Source organism: Porites lutea, chromosome 1, assembly GCF_958299795.1.
Source record: "Porites lutea chromosome 1, jaPorLute2.1, whole genome shotgun sequence".
In the NCBI taxonomy this organism is placed as follows: Eukaryota; Metazoa; Cnidaria; class Anthozoa; order Scleractinia; family Poritidae; genus Porites; species Porites lutea.
The window spans coordinates 11,644,608-11,670,248 of record NC_133201.1 but is presented as its reverse complement, the minus strand read 5'-3'; the positions used below and the strand labels follow the sequence as shown (position 1 = coordinate 11,670,248).

General features: G+C 37.9%; 2 protein-coding genes across 2 annotated transcripts; one reads left to right on the top strand and one right to left on the bottom strand.

Moving 5' to 3' along the window:
• The first annotated feature begins 2,639 nt into the window (after positions 1-2,639).
• LOC140945395 (discoidin domain-containing receptor 2-like) lies at positions 2,640-10,281 on the top strand. Its single transcript, XM_073394431.1, has 3 exons — positions 2,640-2,841; positions 7,012-7,325; positions 9,909-10,281. Exons 2-3 carry the CDS (start codon positions 7,062-7,064, stop codon positions 10,047-10,049), a joined length of 405 nt encoding a protein of 134 aa, XP_073250532.1. The 5' UTR covers positions 2,640-2,841; positions 7,012-7,061; the 3' UTR covers positions 10,050-10,281.
• An 862-nt stretch (positions 10,282-11,143) lies between these two features.
• Positions 11,144-21,064, bottom strand: LOC140935278 (ephrin type-A receptor 7-like). The gene is made up of 6 exons (XM_073384829.1): positions 20,845-21,064; positions 20,671-20,744; positions 15,338-15,992; positions 14,199-14,351; positions 13,446-13,856; positions 11,144-11,937 (listed from the first exon to the last, which is right to left on the bottom strand). Exons 1-6 carry the CDS (start codon positions 20,930-20,932, stop codon positions 11,183-11,185), a joined length of 2,136 nt encoding a protein of 711 aa, XP_073240930.1. The 5' UTR covers positions 20,933-21,064; the 3' UTR covers positions 11,144-11,182.
• Positions 21,065-25,641: the final 4,577 nt, after the last annotated feature.

The window sequence follows — 25,641 nt, the reverse complement described above, 5'->3', positions numbered from 1 at the left end:
AACCCTTCTAATTTTTTTTTGGGTCGACCCCCAAAAGGGAGGACCTCTGGTGCCTGTAGAGGGGTGTGAGCGCACCTGTCACATTTCCCCACACCCTACGGGCCTGATTTACCCATTCATTCGTTACACAAGCAATTCAACGGCATTTTCAACTACACGCTTTCAATAATTAAATATTACTGAGAGCTTAGCATTCCTACTGAGAAGGTTTATCAGACCTTATCAAACAAAATAACTCGCCAGGTTTCTATTGGTTTAAAGTGTGAAATTCTCGATAACAATCCAAACAGAAAAGTTAAAACAGTCGTCTTATACTGAACACTTTTCCGAAAAATAAATAAATATAAGAAAAGTTTATTTAATCACGCCATTCATGGCAGATAAAATAAATTTCCACACTCAGCAGGAGCAGCTTGGAGCTGGTCAACAAACAAAAGTGTCTACAGACAATTGCAGTCTTAAATATAATGATCCCTGTAGGAGTATGAATATTTATAATTAGCCTCTTTTAGTTCCCCCAACTTCTCTTCATTTGGACTCGCGACGGGGACCCCGGTGCCAACTGAAATCAATTTGCTTCATAAGAATTAGCAGCTATGCTAAAAAAAGTTTGCACCCTTTCTTCTTGTCTAAGGAAAAACGTATGATGGTATCTACAGCTCTGCGTTATTTGGCTGACCAGTTATACGATTTCAAAAGAAGACTTTACAGTTTCAAATTCCTACGAAATCCATTGACCAATTGTCTTAGAAGTCCATGTTTCCCTCTATCCTGATGTAACTAATAATACCTTTTATAGAACTGTTTTATTTTGGCGATCGCTATGAAACAAATTTAATGAAGTCCATTTTATCGAGCAATATCTGTAAGATTTTACTAAGAAAGTATGTTCCCGATTTCCATTCATTTTGACGGAGAAAACCTAAAGCAGTGACCTATTCAAAGGTTCATACTGTATTTAACCTGAATGGATATTTTATCACAACAGCAAAAATCTGTTAATCAAAATGTTTATTGTTCAAGTCCCATTTATTGCTTTAATTGTAGTGAATGCGACGCAAACCCATAGGGAGACAATAATTAAACGTTTTAAAGCAGTAAAAAAGCCAAAAATAACATATTAACCGTCTTAAAGAAGCCATGAAGCTAAAGATAGCCTCGCTTTGCATTACTCTTACCTTTCTTGCCTTTGTTGGATTTACTAAGCTGCATGCACAGGTCAGAGTTTGCTACTTCATTCGTTTCGCAAGTTCTTTATAAGAACTGAATTTGACTTTCCAAATGTCGTGATTCTTTTACTGAGACACAATTTAGGGAACATGCACTATCTTTCTTTTATTTCAAAATAGGTCGAACGACGAGAGCGGCATGGCATCTATCATGGATATTTCAAGGCGTTTTTGAACTACAGCTTAAATATTTCCCAAGTGTTGGCTTCTTTTGACGTTGTGGATCTTATGGAATGTGCCTTTCGATGCATCACAAATTCAACATGCTTGTCGTTTAATATCGCCATATTACCCTTTGCGAATGCTACTAATTATGCATGTCGTCTGTTGCCTTCAGACAAATACAATCAGTCCAGCAATTTTGCACCGAGTCAGGAATTCCATCACTATGCCATAGTGGTAGGTTATACATGCAGTAAAAAAAAAAAACTGTTATGTTATTGAGAGAGTCTTGCTGATGAAGTGAATCAGTGATTTCTATTTTGTTTCATTATTGTAAAAGAAAAGCTTGCCAGTAATACCTTGTCCAACGCCAATCCAATATAAACGTTTCACTTCAATTCAATTTACACTGACTTCGAACAGAAGTAATTCATAAGTGCTCCTACTAACGAAGATCGCTTGCTTCAAGTTGTAAAAAAAAAAACCAAACAAAAAAAAACAAAACAAAACAAAAAACATTCTTTGTTGTTCTGTAATAAAATGGAGTAGTCATTTTTTTCTCGTTTGGGATCAGTTTTAAGTGATTGCCATCCGCTTGCAGGCTGCATTCATTTTGGTGTTTTCATCATACGTTTTACTTTTCCAGACTTAAATAATGCGAAAGGAGTTTCTTGGGCCAAAGGATGAAGCTCCAACAACGAAAGCAATAGCAACGGTAACAACAACATTATCAGCAAATAGCAAGCTTTGTTGATGTTGTTGCTTTTGAATGACAATAAAAGTTTAAAAGTGCAAATTTAAGTAAAAATACATTATGGAGAAAAAAAAAAAGAACTGAAAGAATAACTAATTATTAAAAAGTTAACTTAGTTGTGAAGGGTAGACTTTCGATTTTAATGACAGTTTCAGAAAATTATTGGCAAAATCAAAGGATAGCAATTATAACAAAATACAGAAACAAACACACAAAAAAACTACAATACGCCAGCATTGCATTTCAATAAATACACCGACGTGTTCATTCAATTACAATACATCAATTTTGCTACTGAATTGCTAAATTACTGGCGTTTAAATCAAAGATGGTGATTTATCCTCGCACGTACACGCAAATTCATAGCCCTACCGTGGTACAGGGAGGGAGGGGAAGGGGGGGGGGAGGGAGGGGGTTGATGGAACTGTTATTGTTAAACACTCCTTAGCCGCTTCTATAGACGGGTGGACCATGGGAAGAGGCGTGGTGCTGAGAGAAGGTCGGCATAACAGCTAATACTGACATGAATGTTTAAACCTCATCAAAGTTCGGACTTACTATTGTAAATTTCCTTTCAGAGTCCATGTGAAAACTTTCCATGTAAAAATGGTGGAAGCTGTCGATCATTGTACAAGGAAAACAGCTATGTATGCCACTGTAGTGAAGGTTTCTCAGAAAATCACTGTGATACAGAAGGTAAAAAAGATAATAACTTTCTTGATCTCCCATGAATTCTATCAAGAGCTTCAAAACCTTTGTTCACTATTGTACAATCGCTATTGCCGTCCTTGACAGCTTTGTGTTCCAAAGGGACCAGTTGCAGTAGGCTGGAGGACAAATTTCGCTTCGGGATACTTGAGTCTCTTTGCAAATCTCTGTATCCGTCAGACAGTTTGATATGTAAAGTCAGGTGATGAATCCGGTGGGTTTTGATTCTCAGTTACTGAATAAGGTGGGCGGGAGCACTTTACTACTCAATTTTGGCGCGAAATTTCAGCGTTGGTAAATTTTATAATAATTATAAGGAGCTCCATGGGTAATAAAATTTGGTCATCTATGCATCCAAGAGAGTTGTAATTACATGACCTTACGTCCGTCCACCCGTCCGTCCGCTGCACCACAGGGAAATGCTCTTTTTCAATTGACAGCTGTCTGAAACAGGGTGTCCATTTACCAGTATCAAATGACCGTATCACGGTCTCAGATTTCAACTAATCTAGGTCACATTTTTACATTCATATTCACATTCGCTGTTAATAAATCACTGGCTCAAGTCAGCTTTTTTTTTTTGACAAGGTCATCAGATTAGAGCGCTTAAAAGCACCGGTTTTTAAAATTTGTATACGGAACAAAAGGTACAGTGTTGTTATTAAAGAACTGTTTTAAAAACTTACTAATAGGAAGTTTTAAAGTTGAAAGTGAAATGCCTTTTTCCAAGCAGCAAAGTTGATTGAAGAAGACTGCTCCGTACGCTATCTGAGTTGTGTAAATAAAGCAGCCGTTCTTGTGATATTTTGGCGCGTTAAGTTTGTCTGGTGTTGCCGGTTAAATGAACCCTTCCACCGCGCTACTCGCGAAACACCGTACCCGATACCGTACCGAGGAAAATTGTCGCTGTGGTGTAAGCTTTGAGCGACCGCTGATTGCGTCACGCTTAGTTGCCCGGTCATACACATCGCGAGAGAGGAAACTCTGATGGAAAAAGTTTAAACTCAAGAGCGTCGCTATCGGTTTTGGTGAGAACCAAGACCCCAGAAGCATAGAAGGGAAAGACAAATTATCGGATAATCCTTTAACTGCAATTTTTGCGAGTTTAGACCCTTTTATGGGATTTATGGAGCTTCGAATTGGGACGGTCGGCTTGAGATTCGACAGCCTTACCTATTCCTTATTGTAAGAACAACTCGATAAAACTTGATAAAACGGTTTCCAAATGGCTCTAGAAGCGAAAAGATAGTAAAGCACACAACACAAACACAAGTTGAGTCATTTTTATTGATTTTTTTAATGTAATTTAGATCGTATTTTAATAATTTTATACATTCTCCTGTAAATTCTAACAAACTCTCATATAGGGTCTAGGCCGCCTGTGCTGTAAGTACATACATGCGACAACTCCACTATTCCCAGTGCTCGCTCGAGTAAAACTGTCCTTAATTCTGACCAATTACCAGCGAGAGCTCCGTCTGAGGCGTGTGTGCGCGCTTCTCCCTCAGAAGTGGCTTTCTGTGTATGAATGAACACGTGTGCAAGCAGATTTGTCCAGTTTGGCTGCAAGGGCGGGAGGATTGGATTCATCCGTCGTCTAAGCCAGTTGCGGGGGTGGGAGGTGGTGCCAGTTCCGCCCAATGAGTGCAAAAACCTCGTTTTCTGAGGTGCTGCTGTTTCTTGTTTGATGAAACTGAGTTTTGAGAAATTTCGGCGCTAGATTAAATTGTGAATTGTGATTGGCTTATGGTGACTTAAGAGAGTAGACACGACTTAATCACGATAATAAAACCACATTTTTCCCTGTAAGACTCCGTTTTACTTAAAACTTTTTCTATTATAAAAGCAGTAGACCACACTTTCTATGGGCCAACCGGCGTGACAACCCACTTGGGATGTTAGGAGAACACTCGAAAAGCTTGAAATCACTCGCCTTTGGCTCTTGTTTTAAGCTTTTCTCATGTTCTCCCAACGTCCTGCGTGGGTTATTACACCGGTAAACTCGTAGAGAGTGTGGTCTGTGAAAGGTTTGAACCCAGGAGTCATTTCAAAAGTACGTTCTCAAGGCCTGGGTCGAAGGTGTGTTCTGAGCATATGAATGATTGGCAATATCTCTCGCTAGGAGACCTAGAACAAAATAGAATTTTTCCCCAAAGGTAGGTCGTGAGGTTTTCTTGTGCCTTAACGTTTAATTACCAAAAACCAAAAAAAAACCAAAAATTGAAAACGAAGGATATTGGCGAATTGGTGGCGAATTTACGTTTTTGGGATAAATAAATTGTCATTTCTGAAAGAGGATAAACACACGTAACTTTCTACGTTTGGAATGAGTGGACGCGCAGTTTAAAATTAAAGTTTTAAATAAATCAAGATTAAATTTGGGCAATTAAAATCATGTTTTCCCTCATAATTTCTTATTGAGGTGCAATGGACTTTCATTCCAAACGTGAAGTGTTAGAAATATTTGATATGAATTAGAAAAATGTTACTGCTTGATTTCTTTTCTTAAACCGGCCACCAACTGGGCAATAATTTACAATTTTTAGCAAAATGGTCACGTGAACTATTAACACAATATTCTTACTTTGAAATGTTAACGACGATGAGTTCTTTACGTGTGCCAAATTTTGACCCAGTGCCATCATCTGTGCCAAAGTAATAGCCAATAATTCCTCAGGTAAACCCCTTAGTCCCAGGCCTTCAACTACTTGAGTTGACTTTGATCGTCCGGCTGAACGTAGTCCTGAATAGGACTGTTGTTGTTGACGGTGACTGACGTTTCGACAACCTGCGCGTTAGTCATCTTCAGAGTCAAAGTGAGTTGTATCACGTCAGTGGATGGTATTATACTCTGGTTATTGATCTGACTGGTCAATTACGTTGCGATGTTATTGGTCGTCTGTCAGTTAAGCCGCGATGTTATTGGCTATGAAGACTCGTAATCAGTAATTGGTGCGTTTCGATCCGTCTATTGTCACAGTTAAACAATCGTCTATTGTTAGTCTAATTGTCAGTTCTCCAGTCGTTCTCTCGTAGTTAGTTTTGCTTGATGTCGTCAATAAGTCGTTTGTACGGCGCTGGTAACTGTTGGCTACGATTCAGTGGCGTTTGTTCTAAGTTAGTAAACCAGCTTTCTAAAGTAAGATGTTGATAGTAGTCTGTAGAATGCGTTATACATGTCGCAGAGTCCTAGTCAATTTGATGTTTCGTCTGTAAATGGTGCTCAGCAGTGTGATCGTTGACGTCACCATTCCTCGTCGCTCGTTTGTGTTCGGTCAGTCGCGTGCTTAGGTTTTTGCCGGTTTCAGCAATGTAAGAAGCCTGGTAGTCGCAGCATTTGATCTTGTATACTGCTCCCCGTCTGTCCTCCGGGTTGTCTTTGTCCTTGACGTTAGTAGGCAGTCTCCGTAAGGTGGTTATCGGTTTGTGTGCAACAGGTCACTGACTGTAAGGTTGTAATATACGTGCAATAGTTTCAGAGGTGCCTCTGATGTACGGTATAGTCGCTGTCGTAACAGGGCCAGAGTTGGTCCGAGTGTTGTAATCAGTGTTACTGTGAGTGTTCCGTCTAACAAAGTCCGTGTTGTAATTGTTCTTAAAAAAAAAGAGCGTAATCTATTGGTTAAATTTCGCGTATCCTAAATAATTTGGCAGTTTCTGGAACCTAAAAAGTTTATCCATGAAAACTGGCGCACTTAGTCTTGTAGTACAAGAGAGTGGGTGTAGTTTGTTACCCATGATATAAATAAGTAATCAGATAATTTTACGCGCGTAATGTACAAGTTCTTATTACAATTTCCTGAACTTTCATACACATGCTATCTTTTTTTTAATTGTGAAAGGTTTGAACCCAGGAGTCATTTCAAAAATAGGTTGAGTTTGATCGTCTGGGTGAGCGTAGTTCTGAATAGGACTGTTGCTGTTGACAGTGACTGACGTTTCGACAACCTGTCTGAAGATGACTACCGCACAGGCTTGTCTAAACGTCAGTCACTGTCAACAACAACAGTCCTATTAAGACTACGCTCACCTGGGCGATCAAACTCAACCTACTTTTAAATTCTTATTGTTTTAGAGGCAATTATTCTGACGACCCGGTGTCGAGGTTACTCTAATCGAAGATAGTGCTAACAATAAATTTCCTTTTTTTTTTTTTAGCTTGTCACCCTTTAGGAGTAGAAAGCACGAGTATAATACCAGATTCTGCAATGACAGCAAGCACATACTATAATAGCCATCTGTATCCATACTACGGCCGACTGAATGGACACAGAGGAGTTGGAGCCTGGTGCCCAAAGACTTCTAATGACAGATCAGATTTTCTTCAAGTTGATATGGGCGAGGAGTACTATGTTTGTGCCGTGGCAACACAAGGACATAAGCAAGGAAGCCACTGGGCCAAAAGCTATAAATTACAACTTTCATTACAGGCAACTACATGGGAAACATACAGCATAGACGGTGCTGAAAAGGTGAGAAAATTAATCTTTAAGCTCATCTTTTCCAAGTTCAGTATCTCGTTTCTTTTTGGAGGCTTATTTAACCCTTTAAGCTCTAATATCAAAATATCTCATTTGTGTTCCCTATACTATACATTTTCAATAGAATTATTGGGAATAAGTTTTTGAATTACAATAAGATTCATCTTGTTAGATCATGTCCTCAATTCTCACGATCACTCTGTTCAAAAAAAGAATTGATATTACTAGGAAAAATTTCATGTTGATCACTCTCAGGGCTTAAAGGGTTAAACAAACACATATAAATGTGTCTTGCGCACAACTTGTCTTGTTCATGCTCCTTGATCCTGTTGTAAAGAATTTACCTTTAAATCTCGCCGATGCAAAACTGACTGCATTCACCAGGAAACTTGCAAACCACGTGACACTGTCAAGGAAGACAAGGATTAAGTTCAAATAAGACTTCTGTCATTCTTATAACATCAACGGGGATAGTCGCATAAAAAATGAATAAATAAATAAAAGTATGGATACCACGAACACAGCTACAAGAGAAACCCGCAGACGAAATCAGTACAGCCAAGGGAACAATTCTCCGAAGATGAGAGATTCAAAATGCGCCAAACATAGCGATTGATAACCAACCGATCATAGCGTTGCGTGCATAAAAAGATGACTTAATTTATCGCTGAATGAAGACTGGCAGTAAAGAGTCGAAATGACTTGAATATGCATCACAAGTGATTTCATCGTGAGACAAACGTTAATACTTGTTATTATTATTATTAGCCCGCGTAGCTGGCGGTATTGTGTAGTAGACGAGTGAGATTTGGCGGCGGAGCCGTCACGAGCGGCGAAGCCGCGAGAAATACCACCTGCCAGAGAACCATGATTTTTCGAATGCCGCCCACTTTTGTCACCTTAGCTGATCCCAATTAAATCAGCCAGTCCAAGAGAAACCTGCAATTTGAAACTTCCGATTATTTTCGCGCGAGATAGTTTAGAAATAAGCGTTGACAGGCTAAACACGACTCCTAAGCTCGTGATAATGTGAAACGTGACCTTGTGAGTTTGCTTAAACAGAGGTTTTTTTTTAATTTTCTTGGCTCTCGCGCGAAGGTTACTAGCACTACACAGTGCATGTATCGTTCTAAACTTTGACTGAGGAAATCTTTTTTTGCCACACTAGGCTTAACATTAAAAGGTCATGAAGCTGGTTTGTTACATGCATACTGAGTAACCATTTCCGGTGGTTTATTCTTCTTAAGGTGTTCCTGATAGGATTTGATCTCAGATGCAGTTGTAAGTGTTTTAGTTTTCTTTGACCTTTGTTTCTTACGGCTAAATAAAGACAATTCCAGCGCTGTGAAGTTTAAAGACGCCATTTAGGCAATTTGGTCATCAATTATGCTCTTTTTAAAGGGGAAACCACAATCACTTACGTCTTTTCCAGTTTGCCATCTGCTCCCTTAATTGGGAAATATATGCGAAGGATCATCTAACATGATTGACATATGTATGGCCCTCGACCAATCCGTTTCTAAGCACACTGGTGTGCGGACTATTCAAAATACCGGGGTTTTATGGCAGGCGGTATTTCAACCGCCTCGTCCCTACTCCCTTTTTTTAGAACACGGCTCCGCCGCCAAAACGTTACTCTCGCACCCACACAATACCGCCAGCTACGCAGGCTATATTATTATTAAATTACAGATGTGTGAAATTTGTAAATCTTTCCGATGAGCTCCCTTGGCGTTTTCTCCGACGAATACTCCACGTTCTTATACATGATGAATGACATTGGCATTGACAAAGAGCAGCAACGTTAACTTTATATAATCAAGAAAATTATAAATATAGCTATTTAGAGCAAAATATTACATCTTTTGTCGTAGAAATAGGAATTGGGATAGCCCACACCAAGAGCCATTATGGCTCTTGCCCAGACTTAATGCAATTTTGATTTTCTTTTAATCTTCTTCTTTTTTTGAATAATTCAATCTCAAGCAGAATTTTTAAATTGCCAATACGTAGCGAGATTTACAATATTGTACGTTCAAAAACACAAATAAAATTTCCATTATTACCATTTATTTATTTATTGTAACATTGTTCTGATTTTTGACTAAAATGAAACCCCTTCCAATAAGACAATTGCACGATGACGTCATTTTACTACAACTACCAGAATCCTTTAGTTTGTTTTTTTCATGTGCAAATTAGAGCTATTGTTCTTTAATCCTCAGCGGGATTGACAGATTTAAATAAGAAAGCAAAAACGAAATGAATTCTGGTAGTTGTAGTCAAATGTCGTCATCGTGAAAATGGCCTATTTTCCGTCTCGTTCTCTAAGACTTTCAAATTATTCAATGTCCAGTAATTAATGATATCATCTTTCTTTAGTATTATTATTTTTCAAGTCATGGTCGTTTTTGTTTCTTTCCTATTTTATTGCAAGTTTTTCTGTAACTATTTCTTTTTGTTCTTCTTCCAAACCGTGACAATAAATTCCTAAGTGAAGTAATCCATATCGTGTGATGGTTATTCTATTGATGTTGTCGTTGTTGTTGATGGTGTATTCTCTCTCATTTGCAGGTGTTTACAGGAAATAGCGACAAAAGTACTGTGGTGAAAAACTCACTCCAGAATAAAATCCAAGCCAGATTTGTTCGGTTTGTTCCAGTAACTTCCCAATCGTACCCTTGTATGAGGGTTGAAATATTTGTGATTGAGTAAGGAAAAGTTCTGGTCCAAATAGTATATGAAGAGAAGCGTGCAAAATGGAATTTGATTGCCTGGGAAAGTGACGTTGGTAGGCGAATTTGTTGAGAGGGCCACCAAGTCTCACCTGTTACATAAACACTGTAGTTATATATCAAGGCGTATTTTCTGTTTGTTTGTTTGTTTTCAGTTTGTGATATAACAGTTGTAATTTAAATTTAGCATCCACGTTCTGTAATTATTGTCTCTAGCGTTGTGTTTTGTGCAGTTATATTTTTTTTGCAATAAAGAGCCAAATACTTCAAATGGACTATTGGTTAAATCTTTTTCCATAGTTTGATCACAGGCAGCCTAAACTTACCTTAAGAAGAAAAAGAGTAAAGTAATAGCGAAGCTCCACGCGCGTGCTTCGCGCGCGCGTGGGCGGAGCCCCATTGCTAAGTAAATCTACCCATCCCAGAAAATTTGGTAATCACGTGACCGTACACCGACCGCCCGTCCGTCCGCACCACAGGAGAACCAATGTTTACTCTCACACTTTTAGCTAGTTTGGGAGCCCAAGAGAAAACTAATTGCACAGGCTGCACATCAATGTTGTGTTGAAACGGAGAGAATTGGTATTTTTTCTACTTGACCTGTAATTGTTTTTTTGTTGTTGTTGTTTTAATGTTTGTTTGTTTTTTGTTTGTTTGTTTGTTCGTTTTTTTTTTTACCAGCTTATCTGAACAAAGGCCTGCCCAGAGGGAATGGGCACGAACGGGACTCATAGGTACTACCACTAAAACACGAACTTTCTTATTATAGGATAAACGAACAGCTACCGAAAACGACCGGTGTTAATTTTTGATAGTAGGCAGCTTTTTCCCTCCCCCCGCCTCTTCTTGCACGTTCGAGGGTTAGAATACTGCATATACGGGTAAAGATAACGAGGATACGTGTGATGAGTTGTGATTGTAGTATAAGTAGCGTTTTAAGTTTCTTTTTGGCTCGACCAAAGTAGCTCCTTTTAATAAATTTTATCTCCGAAGTCGACTGGCATTTACATTCTTAAATTTAGGAAAGCATTAATCGGAACCTGAAATTTATTTTCCAACTCATTTAATGGAACAAAATATACATATAAACATAAATCTATGGAGAGGACAATCTTAGACATTGAATTGTATTTCCTCAGCAGGAAACCAACTGTTTACCGAAGGACTGCGATCTGTTTTGTGCATTTCAGAACCCTCCGGGGGTTTTCGAGGACTTAGAGTATTAGACGAAGCACTGTCCCCTAGATCGAGGGGTGGCGCTGATTTTTTTCTCCTTATTTCTTGATGTGGGATTAACACTGGAGAAATAGCCCTAGGGTTTTTCCAGTTCAAAGCGGGCAGCCCGCTTTTTCTCTTCAAAGGTAGCCATTCGATACTTGTAGATGAATTAGGCCTCGAGTTGGTTTCAGAATCAGGATTAGCTTCACTTTGTAACTCTGCTTTACTGCCACTTTCCTTGAGTACAGAAGGATTTGTACTAAGAGAAAACCTTTTAGAAGGAAGCCAGACGCTGTTTTTGAGAGGGTTAGGCTTTGAATTAGAATTCGCATCGTAAATATTTATGGAAGGTACAGTATCTTGTTTTTCATCTTGCAGGTCAGGTTTGCTGTCACATTCTGATAGCTCTGTAGTGGCTGTCATTGATCGGATTCTTTTAACAGGAGATCCCTCTCTTGAAATATCTAAAAGTTGCGTGACTGAGTTCTCTTCGCTTTGTTGCTTAACATGCTTTCTTCTAAAGGATTTCATCATTAGGAAGATAATAATGGCGGCCACAATAAAGCACAAAAGGAAGGTAACTGACACAGAAATACCAACAGCTGCAGCTACATTGGCACTTGCAGTTCCTTGTCCAGGGGCCGTCGTTCCTACAGGGAATAAAAAAAGTGAAGTCTATTTTTGTCCTTATCTTTTCGAAGTTTCAAGAAGAATGTAAAATAAGAACAAGTAAAACTTGGACTTAGTTTTCTTACTTTTTCAAAACAAACCAACAATTCCAAAGGCTTCGCGCACTGGGAGATTTTTGAAGATGGCGCGAGGGACAACTCTAGTTTTTCTAATCTAGAACTTTTTAGTAAACAGGGGCACCCAACGAGAATATAGTTTAAAACCACTTAAACATAGCATTGTTAAACGTATTTTAGTATTTAAACGGAATTTATGGGCATATTTTTATCCCTTAAAAATTCTTCATCTGTTCGGATTTCCTAGCTGAAAGTCTAGTGATCCGAGAATTATAAGGATCAAAACTTACCTTTTCGAAAATTACAGCCAGAAAAAAGGCTCCCGAAACTCTAGGTGACCCTTTAAGGTAAAAACCGTTAAAAAGGGGCAATTATACCATTTTTTTTAAAGATGTTTGAAAGCCCCAGTAGAGACAGGCAAGCAAGAAATTTCACAACAAATGTCTCGAAAATTCTAGATCTCAAATCGTCTTCCGAACAGATATTTTCCGAAAATTGACGTTGAGTGCCCCTGAGTAATCAGTCAATAGTGTCAATCAACAGTCGTTATAATATTGATCTTTGAAAAGCAAATTAAGCAACAACAATATCGCCCCGTGTAAGGGAATCTGGATTCCGGAATCCGGGAAATTTTTTCTTGTGGAATCCGAGATCTGGGAAAATATTACTCGTGGAATCTAGAATCCTGGGCCCAGTTGTTCGAAGGCCGATTAGCGCTAACCCGGGGTTAAATTTTAATCCGGATTTCTTTATCTTTAGTTCAAAAGCATTTGCTCGGATAATTTTCTGTATTCTTTTTAGAGAATCCAATCATCAAATTGTACACAAAAAGAATTAAACTGAATTTGCTTCTTAAGCGTTCACATCTGAATTCATTTTTTACTAACCCTAGGTTATCTTAACCCAGCTTTGAACAACCCGGCCCTAAGCTTTGGAATCCGGAATACAGCCTAAGGAATCCGGAATCCTACTAACGGTTGTAAAGTCTCTCGTCTAGGGGTGGCGCTGATTTTTTACTCCTTATTTCCTGATGTGGGATTAACATTGGAGAAATAGCCCTAGGGTTTTTCCAGTTCAAAGCAGGTAACCCGCTTTTTCTCTTCAAAGGTAGCCATTCGATACTTGTAGATGAATTAGGCCTCGAGTTGGTTTCAGTTTAGCCAAAACAAAACCTTATACCACAATCCCTAGTCTGGATAAAATCTCTAGCCAACTGATCAGTTTCCTAAAAAAATGATACCCTATTCTAGACCCAAAAGCTCTGTTGTATATACCCTATCCTAGAGTACACTGCTTGAAAACCATACCCTCTACAGCGGCACACACCTATATAGCCCATATATGGCATTCCTCACTAGAGGAGGCCAGCTAGACAGCGAGAGATGACGATCCTAAGTTGTTCTCTTACTTACCATCTGCCTTGGTAAGATTCACGTTTGATTCAACGGTCTTTATTGTAGATGTGCTTGGTGGATTAGTGGTCATTCCCACGTTCAAGGAGAAGGTTTTATGTAACGACTTGAGTGACCAGATTCCAGCTTGATCGCTGACTCCATTCTTCGAAGTAACTGTTATATTATAAAGCACTGAAGATTTTAGCTTAGATATCGTGACCTGAGTCGTAGTAAGATCAATCTGTGATGGCCAGAACTGTACCCCTGAGCAGTTTTCTAAGCAGGAACCTTTATTTGAGCATGCGCTGCAACGCACGTGGTACTTGACATCTTCGCGTCCACCGTCAGATACTGGGCGGGACCATGTTACCAGTACAATGCTGTCTGCTACCACTGTTATATTGATGTTTCTTGGCTCTGAAGGAGGAGCTGTCGAAAAAGTTCACAGTCTATTAGCCCGAATCGTTTCTCCAGAGGGGAAACTAAATGTATATTTCTTTCAAAGCGCTTGGGCTTGTCCTGACAGTCACTGGATTGAGAGAACCAAAATTTGTAGGAGAATTTAAAAGTTGAATTTTTATATAAGAATCGAGTGTACTAATTACCTTGTTCAGCCAGAATAAGACATACCACAAGTTATATACATGTACCACTGGAGAGATTTTATTGCTGTGGTCAAGAAACCCCACTGAATCTCAAACAAGCATATTAATTGAACTAAAGATATATATTAAAATTTACAATAATTATTCATTTTTGGATAATAGTTACCTGTACAGCTGTCGTTAGTGAGGTCATGAGGTGCCCTGTAGAACCCCTTTTCGCAAGAGCATGAGCCTTGACCTGGAGTAGATAAGCTACTTGAAGGACACGTGACGCATTGACCGTTGCCAACTGAATCCTTGTAATAACCTGCTTCGCATTCTGTGAAGTTAAAGTGGTAATGGGAATTTTTTATCTTTTAATCGGCTAGTTTATTATTAAATGGAGCCGAATACTGATATCAAGAGTTTTTCCAGATTCGATGAGGTGTTATCGTTTGAGATCTTCCAACTTTTAATTATAAGTAGCCTCACTTTTGACTTTTTGCGCCGTCATTTGTTCGAAGTTAAACGTATTCTTTTATTCTACTACTGACGGTCAATATTGATGAATTATAATAGAAAAGTTGTTGAGCGTTTGACTTAAATGTTAAAGAATTAGTTGGATTTGGCTGCTTAAGAAGGAGGGGTTAATTAAACAAAAAAATGAGTATGATTCTAAAACAGTTTTAATTAACTATAGTAGGATTTAATTAACAATTTTAATTACAGCGGTTACCACTAACACGCGCTCTTTTTAATGCCAAGGGACATAGATTCAAAGAAACGAAATATATCACACCAACAAGGGACAAAGGTTTCCTCTGAACAGATCCTGTTTTCGAAAATGAATTTTGTAACCTGAAGATCTAGCTACTTATGATTCTTCATGTTATCAAATAGAATCCTTAAGCGCGTATTGAGAAAGCTTAATGTGATTGTAACTTACAGTGTTTAAATAAGTCGAAAATTTGAGTTTTCTTCGACAAACACTCAACAAATTCGTACCCCTGGTAATCTTGACTTTAAGCGGTGTCAGATCCTGTAGCAAAATTTTGCAAAAACGACTTAAACGCCGACATTTTCCTCCGAGTGCCTGAGAAACGGAGAAAAAATCTTCTCTGGGCCAACGCGTGAAGACCATGGTAAAGGTCGATTGACGTCCACCAAACCGCAGGTTTGAACCGAAGAAAAAACCCTTTGAGGGCGCGTGTGTGGTAACCGCTGTAACTGTACTCGGAAACGAATAAATAACTTGATTGAACGATGACTCTCTTGTCTGATTAACATTGACTTACACTTGTATAAAAATGGCCATTATCATCTTACCAGCGCAAGTATTGCCAGCTAGCTCGTATCCTGCAGTACAAAGACAAGTGATTTTATCGTCCTTCACCCATTGTCCTGTACTAAGACATGTCGCTGCAAGTAAGCTGTTGCTAGGATACGGGGAGGCTCCACTAGAGCATGTTCCTTGAACTGTCACGTTATGTACGCTGGATTGAGGAGCTGAAGTTTTGTTAAAGAGAACGCCGTGTTTTATCACACTGGGGCAGTACGTGTACGATACAACGACTGATGCGAGTGATAGGCAGGCTCCTGTGTCTTGAAATGCAAGATAAACACCTCGACCATTTACAGCCAGGTTTATGTTTGCCTGGTTCATGCGTGGGACAGCCCCAGGTGTCCAGACATGGGTTGCATTAACAGTTTGCACATGACTGAATTTTCCCGTTAGAACGTCGTTCTTGGTGATTCCACCTATTTCAGGTCCATTTGTTTGTAGTTTAAAAACGGTGAAAGCATGCTTGCAGTAGAGAAACCCCGATGGACATTGTCTGATTGTGAACAAAAGATTTAAATGCACTTCGTTTGCTCCTTGTAGATCAATGTATTCAGAGACAAGCCAGCTATTTGTGTGGTTGTTTAGCGTTTCCGATAAATCGCAAACACTGTAACCTTCACTTTCACCACCACGCGACCACTGTAATAAAATTAAGAGAAAAAAGAGTATTATCATGCTACTCAGTAGGTTTGAATGTTTTCAGTTTGAATGTTTTCAGTATTTCAGTTTTTTACTAAAAGGCAGGCAGGGAAGCTTTTAAACGGAGATGAAAGGAGCGCCATGATTAAGGCCAGCAAAACTTCAACCGTTAAGAGAAATGTCAGCTAATACTGCCATCTTAGTTGTTGTCCGGATATTTTTGCAAATTTATCTTAACCAGATTTATTTTTAAGTAGGTTTTTGAAAACGAAATTACCCTCGCATCGTGTGTCAGTAAAGTATGGCAATACAGTCGACTTCCCATAACTCGAAACCCCCGCTAACTCGAAGTAATTTTCATTTCCCTTCAGAAAATTTCTATATAATTTTAGCCTCGATAACTCGAACCATTTTTTAACCACTTGGCAAGTCAAAAAAGAAATCAACAACAACAACAACAAAAACAAAAACAGTATACTGAAGTCTGCCGAAACACTGAATTTATTTCAAAACAAACTTGTCGAGCTGTGTCAATTCTTTGTCTTTACTCAGAGCCGGTCCCAGTCAAGCTTTGTTGTTCAATCTACTCGGATTCTTGCTGCCCTTGAAGTGATGAAGTGTGTATGGTACTTGCATTCCCTCCCCACCCATTTTCTTATTTCCTTATTTCCGGTCATTTGCTTCGAATTCCCAGTAACTCGAACTTTTTCAATTTCCTTTAAAAGTTTCGAGCTATCGGGAGTCTACTGTATTCTTGGTGTAAGAAGTTACAATAAATACAGTACAGTAACCTTTTAGAAACACCTCTACTCTCAGGTTTCAGAAAATTTCATTCCGAAAAGTTCTTTCATAGAGTCAATCTTTAACTTAATTGTTATAAGGTGGATTCGGAGCCACCTTAAAATTCAAGTTTAAGAGCACTAGCACTTAAGTTGCTCCTTGTTGTTTTGTTTTAGGTAATTCCAAGACGAGCTAAAATCCCATTTCGACAATGCACCAGGGTCCTCTGAGAAGCAAATTTTTTTTAATGGCTTAAACTTCAAGTTTTAGAATCGTTAGTGCCCGTATCAAAAAAGTATGTTTATGACAATTACATGCCCTAGCTGCTCCTCGCACTCACTGTTTCGTTTTGAAAAGCTTACCCTATTTTATTTTTCCGAACGAAATGACAATTTCGTCGATAATTGCTTGCTATAGAACAACTTATTTTAGCTCACATGCTTTTAGCCTCTTTGCGGACGGTTTCCAATACAATCAAACCACTTAAAAACCGGTGCATCTTAATCTAGTTTAAAAGCCGCAAACTGACACTCCCTATATCATTCTGGCGCCAACTATCTTCGACGGTAACAATTATTATAGACACCATGGAGCCATATCCTTTTATTTTCTGTCGAAGTGGCTCAGATGTTATAGATTTGGTTCTTTGTACCCACTATTGTCCTTATACCCTATTTAAGGGGCATTCAAAACTTGTAAGTGGTTTCAATTTGGCTATTTACAATGATTAAAACCTTCATTCAAGCCAATTAGTTAGACGTTGCAGTATATTGGCAACGGAGAGAATACGAGTGCTGAATGAGCATGCGCATTTTAAAGTAAAATACTGTACCTAATATCAAATTTCGTTTCAAACCTAATGGCCAAGTAAAGGAAGATTTTAAATAAACAAACAATAATAATAATAATAATAATAATAATTGAGTGAAGTGTATTATAAATTCCGCAGCTCATACTAAATAGTAGCATTGGCAATGTCTATATCACTTAATAAACTGCCAACACATTATCGAAAACGCTACGAAAACACTGTAAATTCCAACACTGCTGAGTTGAACTTTTAAATGAGACTGTTGAGGTTTGCCGAACAAGACGGCCCCGAAAAATTATATGAAATGTTCATCGGAGGCGCGATTGAATTCAACTCAAACATCGTGGCGATTTTGGATCAACGGAAACGAGCCGATGTCAGTACCAGGGTACTGAAGTCCCTGTGAATCAGACCTCCTGCTGTGAATACAGTGAAACCTCGGAATATGACGCAGTACTAAGGGACTTAAACTCGGCGTTATAGGGGGATACTTTTCCATATGTTTAACTATTACCGGGGTAAACAAAATCGTCCGTTACACCGAGGGCTTCGTCATAAAAAAAAAAAAAATCAAAAAGGAGCGCGTGAACTCTATTGGAATTATTTTGCCTTATTTTAGGCTATGTAGGGGGTATCGGTTGCCCACAGCACAAAAACGCCGCATTAAAAGGTATATAATGTAAAATTTAATTAAAAGTTTTTGCCCAACTGTAGAACCCAATCAAGGTATGCTTCATTTATCCTAGAATGTAAAATAAATTTTTGGTCTCCGAATTTAACGTGATATGTGCATAGACGTCTTTTATGCTGACAATTGAACTTCAAGGCATCCGTGCTCAAATGAACAACGTTTATGAAAAATTCCCTAGTTCGATATATCTTTTGTTCTGGACAAATTGTTTTCAACTTCCCATTTTGTCGCCTGCAGCTGTAGATTCCTAGATTTGTATGTCATACTAGGCTGTCGTTACTTTTACGTTACCACAACACGTACTATTAAAGACACAGCTGTTTCTTTAATTATAACCGTTGTCGTATATTCAAACTAGAACCTGTACGTGTGCCTGTAAACGTATCAAGTACCAATATATCTAATCCGGTTCTTTGCGTCATAACCATTATCACCGGAGAGAGTTTTTCAGCTACCTTGGTGCCGTCCTAAAGATATCAAATAATTACGGTAACATGATTGAGATGGGCATTGAATGATTCTTTCTTTTGATTCCTTAAATGTGCTTACAGGACTGCACGTGCCTTGTGCAAGGCAAATATTAGCCTTGCAAAGTAATTTGTTGACTTAAAAGCTTATAGTACTGGCACATTACATTCCTATACTCCAATTCTTGGCTCAGTTAAACCATTCTTTATTCGTGGAATTATTGAAGCTGGAGGTTTCGTTTTTCTACATTCAAATACCCTTTTCGATTTCTTTTCTTTGTACTTTGATGCGTACAATATATAAGGCTTTGTAATCAGTTAGCTTCGGGAGTACACGTATTCAGTGACGTTTTGTACAGATAGCTAAGGAATGTAATCGTTATATGTACAGTACAGTGATTAGGAAAACAAGTTTCCAATTCTATGCGTCATCTCTTCCATCTCTTTCGGTATTCAATGTTAAACTTTTTTTGTCTTTTTTTTTCTTATCATATAGTTTCGGTAATCTTGATTACGCTAGAAGTGATAGTTCAAAAAAAAAAAAAAAAATGCTTGCATGCCTTGGTAGACAAAATGAGCAAGGCATGCCTTCATCACCATTCAGCTAATACCTATTATACACTGAGGATAACCGCCGTACAATGCTTCCAAACTTCATTACCTTTTTCAAAGTACATTTTCGTTTCAATTGTACATATTACAGCTGATGCTTTTGTGAACATTACAATGCTTGAACCGCACGGTTTTCTAACATGATCAAAACGCAACAATAGTACGAGGGTGGGCTTTAATTACTCAGATTAAACATTCGAGGAGGTCTTTTTACCTTTCGTAAGCAATAAGGTGTGCTCAGTGTTGTACGTGTGCACACGTTCAATACACATTTGACAGTGCTTGACGTCGTTTGCAAATAAATGTAAATAAAGCAACCCAAATCATTATGTATTTTTATTATAAAAGTAAACAAATGAGCTTAAATCGGACTGCTTGCTTCCCTTTATAGCTTTACTTAATAATCTTCTCTTTTTGAAGAAGTCCCTACGATCGCATGCAGTAGTTCCACAGGCCAAATATACCATCAAGTATAATGTAAGCTTATTTCTTCAGTTACGGTTTGTTATGATTTTATTCTATACTGCGAAATCCTTGATGAATTCATGCCGTGTTGACATTTTGTTGTATCGCTCAATGTGAACAAAATATTAATGTCGTTTTCTTGCCTTTGTGATGTCCAGTCACGCTTATAATTTTTTTATTGAAATGTTCTACACAATCTATTGGTATGTATAATAAATAACTTAAATCTGCTGAGAATATATATTAAGCCCTTAAACCTGGCGTTTACTCCAGCGATACTATATCAGTGACCTATAAGGCAATATTGTTTTAAAGTAAATAATTAGCCATATTAAAGCGATATTGAAAATCTCTATAAATCTCAGTACATTTCACGGTCATCACAAAACTTCAAAAGCTACTACAAAGGCAGTCGAACTAATGTAAATTTCCCGTCTTACAGTTGTGTGGTTGGTGGGCCGCCAAATGTCGTTGCTAAGAAGTAATTCTAGCTTGAACTTCATACTGACGGAAACAACGCTTTACTAAAAAAAAAAAAAAAAAAACAATCAAATTTCCCTCTATTTGTCTTCCTGGTGTTTACCTTGCAAAATTTTCATGTTTTCCCCCCTACATATTCTTACTATTTTTTTAGTATATTGGAAAAAAATAAAGGTCGAAAAAATTATCTGCCAGTGCATATTAATATATTTGATTTCTGTTGGTTTGATAAGCATCACAAGACTGACAAAAACTAGATCGTAAAATCAAAGTTGCGAATCGGACATGACCTTCTCTGGGCAACACACTAAGTGACCTGCTTGTAGTTTTAAGGCCTTTATTTCTTTTCGTCTTAACGTGCAAAACACTTACCCCACTCCACGGTCCAAACTCGAGACGTGTTAGCCAGTGCCACGACGAATTTTGGTTCCTGTCCAGGAGTATTTCTAAAACACGAAATCGCCAAGTAAGGAAGGATATAACACTAGTCACTGAGTGACCAATTTTTAGAGCCAATAGTCATTATTTAAATGAAATAATACGTACCGGTCTCGCAGCTGACTTTCAATTTTGAGCGGTTGAGTAAAGCTATAAAGGCTACTCCAAGAAATGCTTGACACCATGTTATTCTCATTCTAGCTATTTTAGCACGTACAAGTCAAAAGGTTTGGCGGTTTCTATCAACTCAAGCACAAAGTTATAATATCGCATTTAATTGTCCTGAGCACGAAACGAAGTCAGACGGTCTTGGGAAACTGTACGATTTGTCGCTGACTTGAAGAGTAAGTAGAAATCGCACGGAGTGACAGTAATGTCATACACGCCACTAAAACTGAAAGGCCTTGCTTTACGTACTTTTCTTTTGTAATTAAGAATTATGCAAATTAAATCCGCAAGGACTGCCTAGTAATAAAGGACGTCAGTGAATGAATTGTTTGGAGTGATGTCATTGGTGAGGTTGGTTGGTTAGTGGTGCGTTAAACAGGTGATAAAAGCCGTATTGCACGTTCTGGATGTAATCAAACCAGAAACGGTCCGTGGTTGGTTTGATCAATGAATAATACCAAACTGAAATTGTACGTGCCGTTACTACAAAGTCTGAAGCGAAAAGCCCAACACCATTTGGTACCTTTTTTAAGCGAGGTTCTGATACGTCGTGGTCTCTCGGGAATAGACTATTTTAAAAGACAGGTACTGTTAATCCCTGGATTAATCAGCTGGTAGAAGGATATCATTTAAGAATACGTAAGTAATTTAACGAATTCAAAGCCATTATAATGGGTTAGCAGAGGTTAATATAACGAAACGTACAGAATTATGCTGGTAATCAATTAGCCCATCTCTTTGACAAAAAATATTTTTCTATCGTGTAACTGTGTCGGCCTGAAAATCACTTGATATTCTTACTTTGTTTGTAACATTCTATTCGAATAAAATATTTTAAAATACCTCAAAGGAACCTTGAAGGGAATAAGCAATGTTATCATTTAATTGTCGTGGATGGCGGATAAAAGGACAATGACTTAGTTTACCTACTTCTGCAGCAAAAAGACACATTGAGTCATTTATAGTTACTGGTCGTTTAAGCTACTAATCACTGTATAAATGGAGGAAGTCAACCTTTCAGTTAAGATAAGAACTTAGTTTCTTTGATCTTTGGTGCTACATGAAAAGTTTGATTTCCTTCTTTATTTTATTATTATTGTTTTTTTACAATTAATATGCATATACTGTTTTTAAAAAGCATTCACTAGCCAAAGAGCAAATTTACGAAAGAAAAAAAAAGGATCTTGCATTGGTAGTTATCGCTGTAAACCTCTCAGTTCGAAACCGTTAAATACGTCTTACTGGTGAATCAAAATACAAACAATAAGTAAAGGACTCAGCAATACTACACACAAAATAATATTTAATGACATAATACACTTCAAAAGGCCAGTCAATAGTTGGTGAATCTGACTTACGCCTCAAGGACTAGTGGTGAAAATATGACTTACATAAAGACTGTACAATAGGCAAATTCCAAACTTTGCCTAAGATGTTGCAAATGACTACTAATGACGTTGCTGTCTGAACTATTTTCCTTTAGACGTTTCGGATAAAAGCAATTGATTCTTTTGCTCGTATTTCTTAACGCTGTCTTTAAACTTCTGTGTTCACCAGTCAAGTTACTTCAGGTTTTTCTGCCATGCAAAGAAATAGATCGCAGCTAAAAAATCAAAGTTGTTTTGTATTAGGATTCCCTGATTTATTATGAGTTTTACTCACTGAATTTTCTGGGTTGCCTTATCTGAGTGAAATATTTTCGTTGTAATGTGTTAAGACCTGCTATTAGTTATAAACGAGGATGAGTTTAGACGCCTTACATGTATGTTCATATGTAGGAGATACATGGAATTTCTTGATTAACAATTGCGGAGCCAAGTGACTGATCTTTTTAGTGTCCGTAAAAAAAAGAAAAAAAAATGGGTACAGATAAAAGATAAAATAATAATGGCCAAACGAAAAGACGAAGAAAAAAAAAAAAGGAAAAAACAATAAAATAGAATATGAATAAAAGGATTAATTATTCTCCGTCGTAATGTAAAAGAGGTTCTAGGAAACGGAGGGTTATAAAAACGACGGTTGTGGAGTTTCTCGAAAATTTTTAGCAGAGTCAAAAAGAATATAGCTTGTTTGAAAATGTTGACGTAATGTATAGCTATTGAAAGGAAGTAATAAGAAGTTACAGCGCCGAAAATTGCAAACATCTGGCAAACAGCACGTCCAAAAATCGCGAAAACGATGCTAGTACCGCTGTTGTTGTCGTAAATATTGGCTAATCGTTTGACGCGCTTGCATTTTTATTTTCTTAATGAGACAAAAGTTTAGTTTGTTGTTGTTGTTGTTGTCATATTATTGCCTTTGCCGTCAATGCAGAGAGAGGTATTACATGTCGATCTAGGTTACAGTTTCTCTTTTCCCACGCGTGGCCTTCACGCTTGTTCACATGATTCGTTTGCATTATTATTCCTCTTTTACAACTATATGTGTAATCAAATGGTGGCAAGAGGAAACGGCCTGGGAAATTAATAGGATTTAAACAAAACGCGCTTGAAATTATTCCCTAATTTTACGATGATACTTTCTAATAGGGACTTTAAGATCCAACGACACGACAGCAACGAGAACGTCGCCTAAAATGTGAATTTCCGTTCCTTCAGTCTCAATAGCGGTTATTCCTACCTACTTACTGTGCCAAATGTAGGCGAACCAAACCTGAAGCTGAATTTCAAGGGACCATAGCAAAGTTTAGAAAGAGAAATAAAATTTCGTCCTTGCCTGTTTACATCCTCCATAAAACGCAAAATTAGGCATTTTCACGTCGCAGTCGTGCAAAAACAGGAAAGAAATGTACAAAAAAAGAGTTATGCACGTGCAAAGTTGTTGTTTTGCTTATTAAACCAATTGTTTTTTTGACGTTCTCGTTGCCGTCCGCGCTGTTGGATCTTAAAGTCCCTAATATCATGGGAGACGAAATCGTTAGCAATCGTGATTTTTGACATGTCTATATATCCTAGGCTCGATTACCGGCCGCTGTTCGGAAATCGAGCCTATATATATATATCCTGGATCGTATCGATCGAAAGAAATATTAAGTCCACTCTCTCAAACGTTTAGAGCATTTGGCTTAAGCTCAGAATATTCAGTACTTTTAGACAAAATACCTTTTAGAATCCTTCTTGAAGTGTTTTTTCGCGTGATTAGGTTTTCTAAAGAGTCCTCTTATGCCCTGCCCTCTTCATTCATGACATTTAAAAAAAAAACAAAATGCCATTTTAAAACTTCGTCGCCATCTTGAGACTAAGAAGTACGGAAGGTTGCCATGACAATTTTGTAATTTCACATGTGAAATTACAAATTAACTCTGAAATTTCGCGCCAAAAATTAAGAAGTAATTCTTCAAACCAATGATACTAATTTATTTAGTTGATTTTATTTTATTTGCTCATTTTTCTTTTTCAATCTGAAGACCAATGGACTGAAGGGTAACACCCACTTTAAATCAGTGACCGTAAATGACACCTGGTAATTGATTCTTTCTCTCAGTCAGTTATTACTAAGCTCATCCTTGCTAAATATCTATTTTTAATAAAATCTAACTAGTGTTCTATTATCAATGCTGCGTTCTGATTGGTTGAGCTACTACTAGGCTATCTGTTATAGCCCAGTAGTAGCGAAAAGCGTCGGCTTTGAGAACCAAAACAATGGCGGTTGAATTACGTTTTGCCAGCTGAAGGTGATTTGTCTCGATATTTCTTACCAACTTCTTGGATTCTACTATATTTTTCGAGGAATAATTGTTAAATATTCTAATTCGCTACTCAACTCAAACGAATATAGAAAATTTATTATGTAATAAGCAACCACAATTGGGGTGTGTCACACGAGCCGGGTGCGACCCTCTTTATTTTGCCTTCATCAACAAAATGGATGGGAATGATTTAACAAACAGAATCAAAACTTGGAAATGTAAAAAACACAGCAAGAAAAGAACCCTAAAAAACGATCTAAACTATGCTCGTGTAACAATGATACCGTAAAAGTGCTAAACCTTTCATATAGCAGCATATAAGGACTACGTCTAAGAGTAAGAGAAACTGATAAGCCCTAGCCACTGCTTCGTAGGTACGGTTGTAGGACGCGAATGAATATATGACAACAACTCAAATATATATAGCCTATCGCCAATGAAGCAATTGTAACAGCATACCAATGTAACAACCTGAAAGAAAGGGTTACATAACCCGTGATAAATACATTTAACCACTTGGGCTTGCACGTTTTCGTAAGGGGTTTTAGGAGGCTTATAAACGGATGGGGGCTGATAACCAGAGTAGAGAAAGTACTTTGAAAGAAGCTATGACTACTGATCAAAATACGTTTTGACTTATTATTGGTATGGGGGGGGGGGTGCTTATTAGCCTGGGGGACGGGTTTATACGCCGCAGTTTACGATTTTTCATCACAGCAAAAGGCCCGTCCGTTACTTAATGCCGGATGAATTATAATTATGATTAACAACAAGGCAACCCTGTCAAAATCAATCAAAATCAATGTTAAATATAATTAAAATCAAGTTGCCTGGAAAGGAAGGAATTTAAAGGGTACATAATCTATTTGCTAAAGGTCTTCATGTCATACAAAAACAAAAGATTTTGTTTACACAACACTTGAACGGTATATAATTCTACTGTTTAAAAATATATCTTTATTTCAAGTCGGTTCAATTGAAGCACGTATTCGTTGTTTGGAGGAAACATCTCATAGATGTTCCAAAATACCTGCTTGCCATGCATGGAG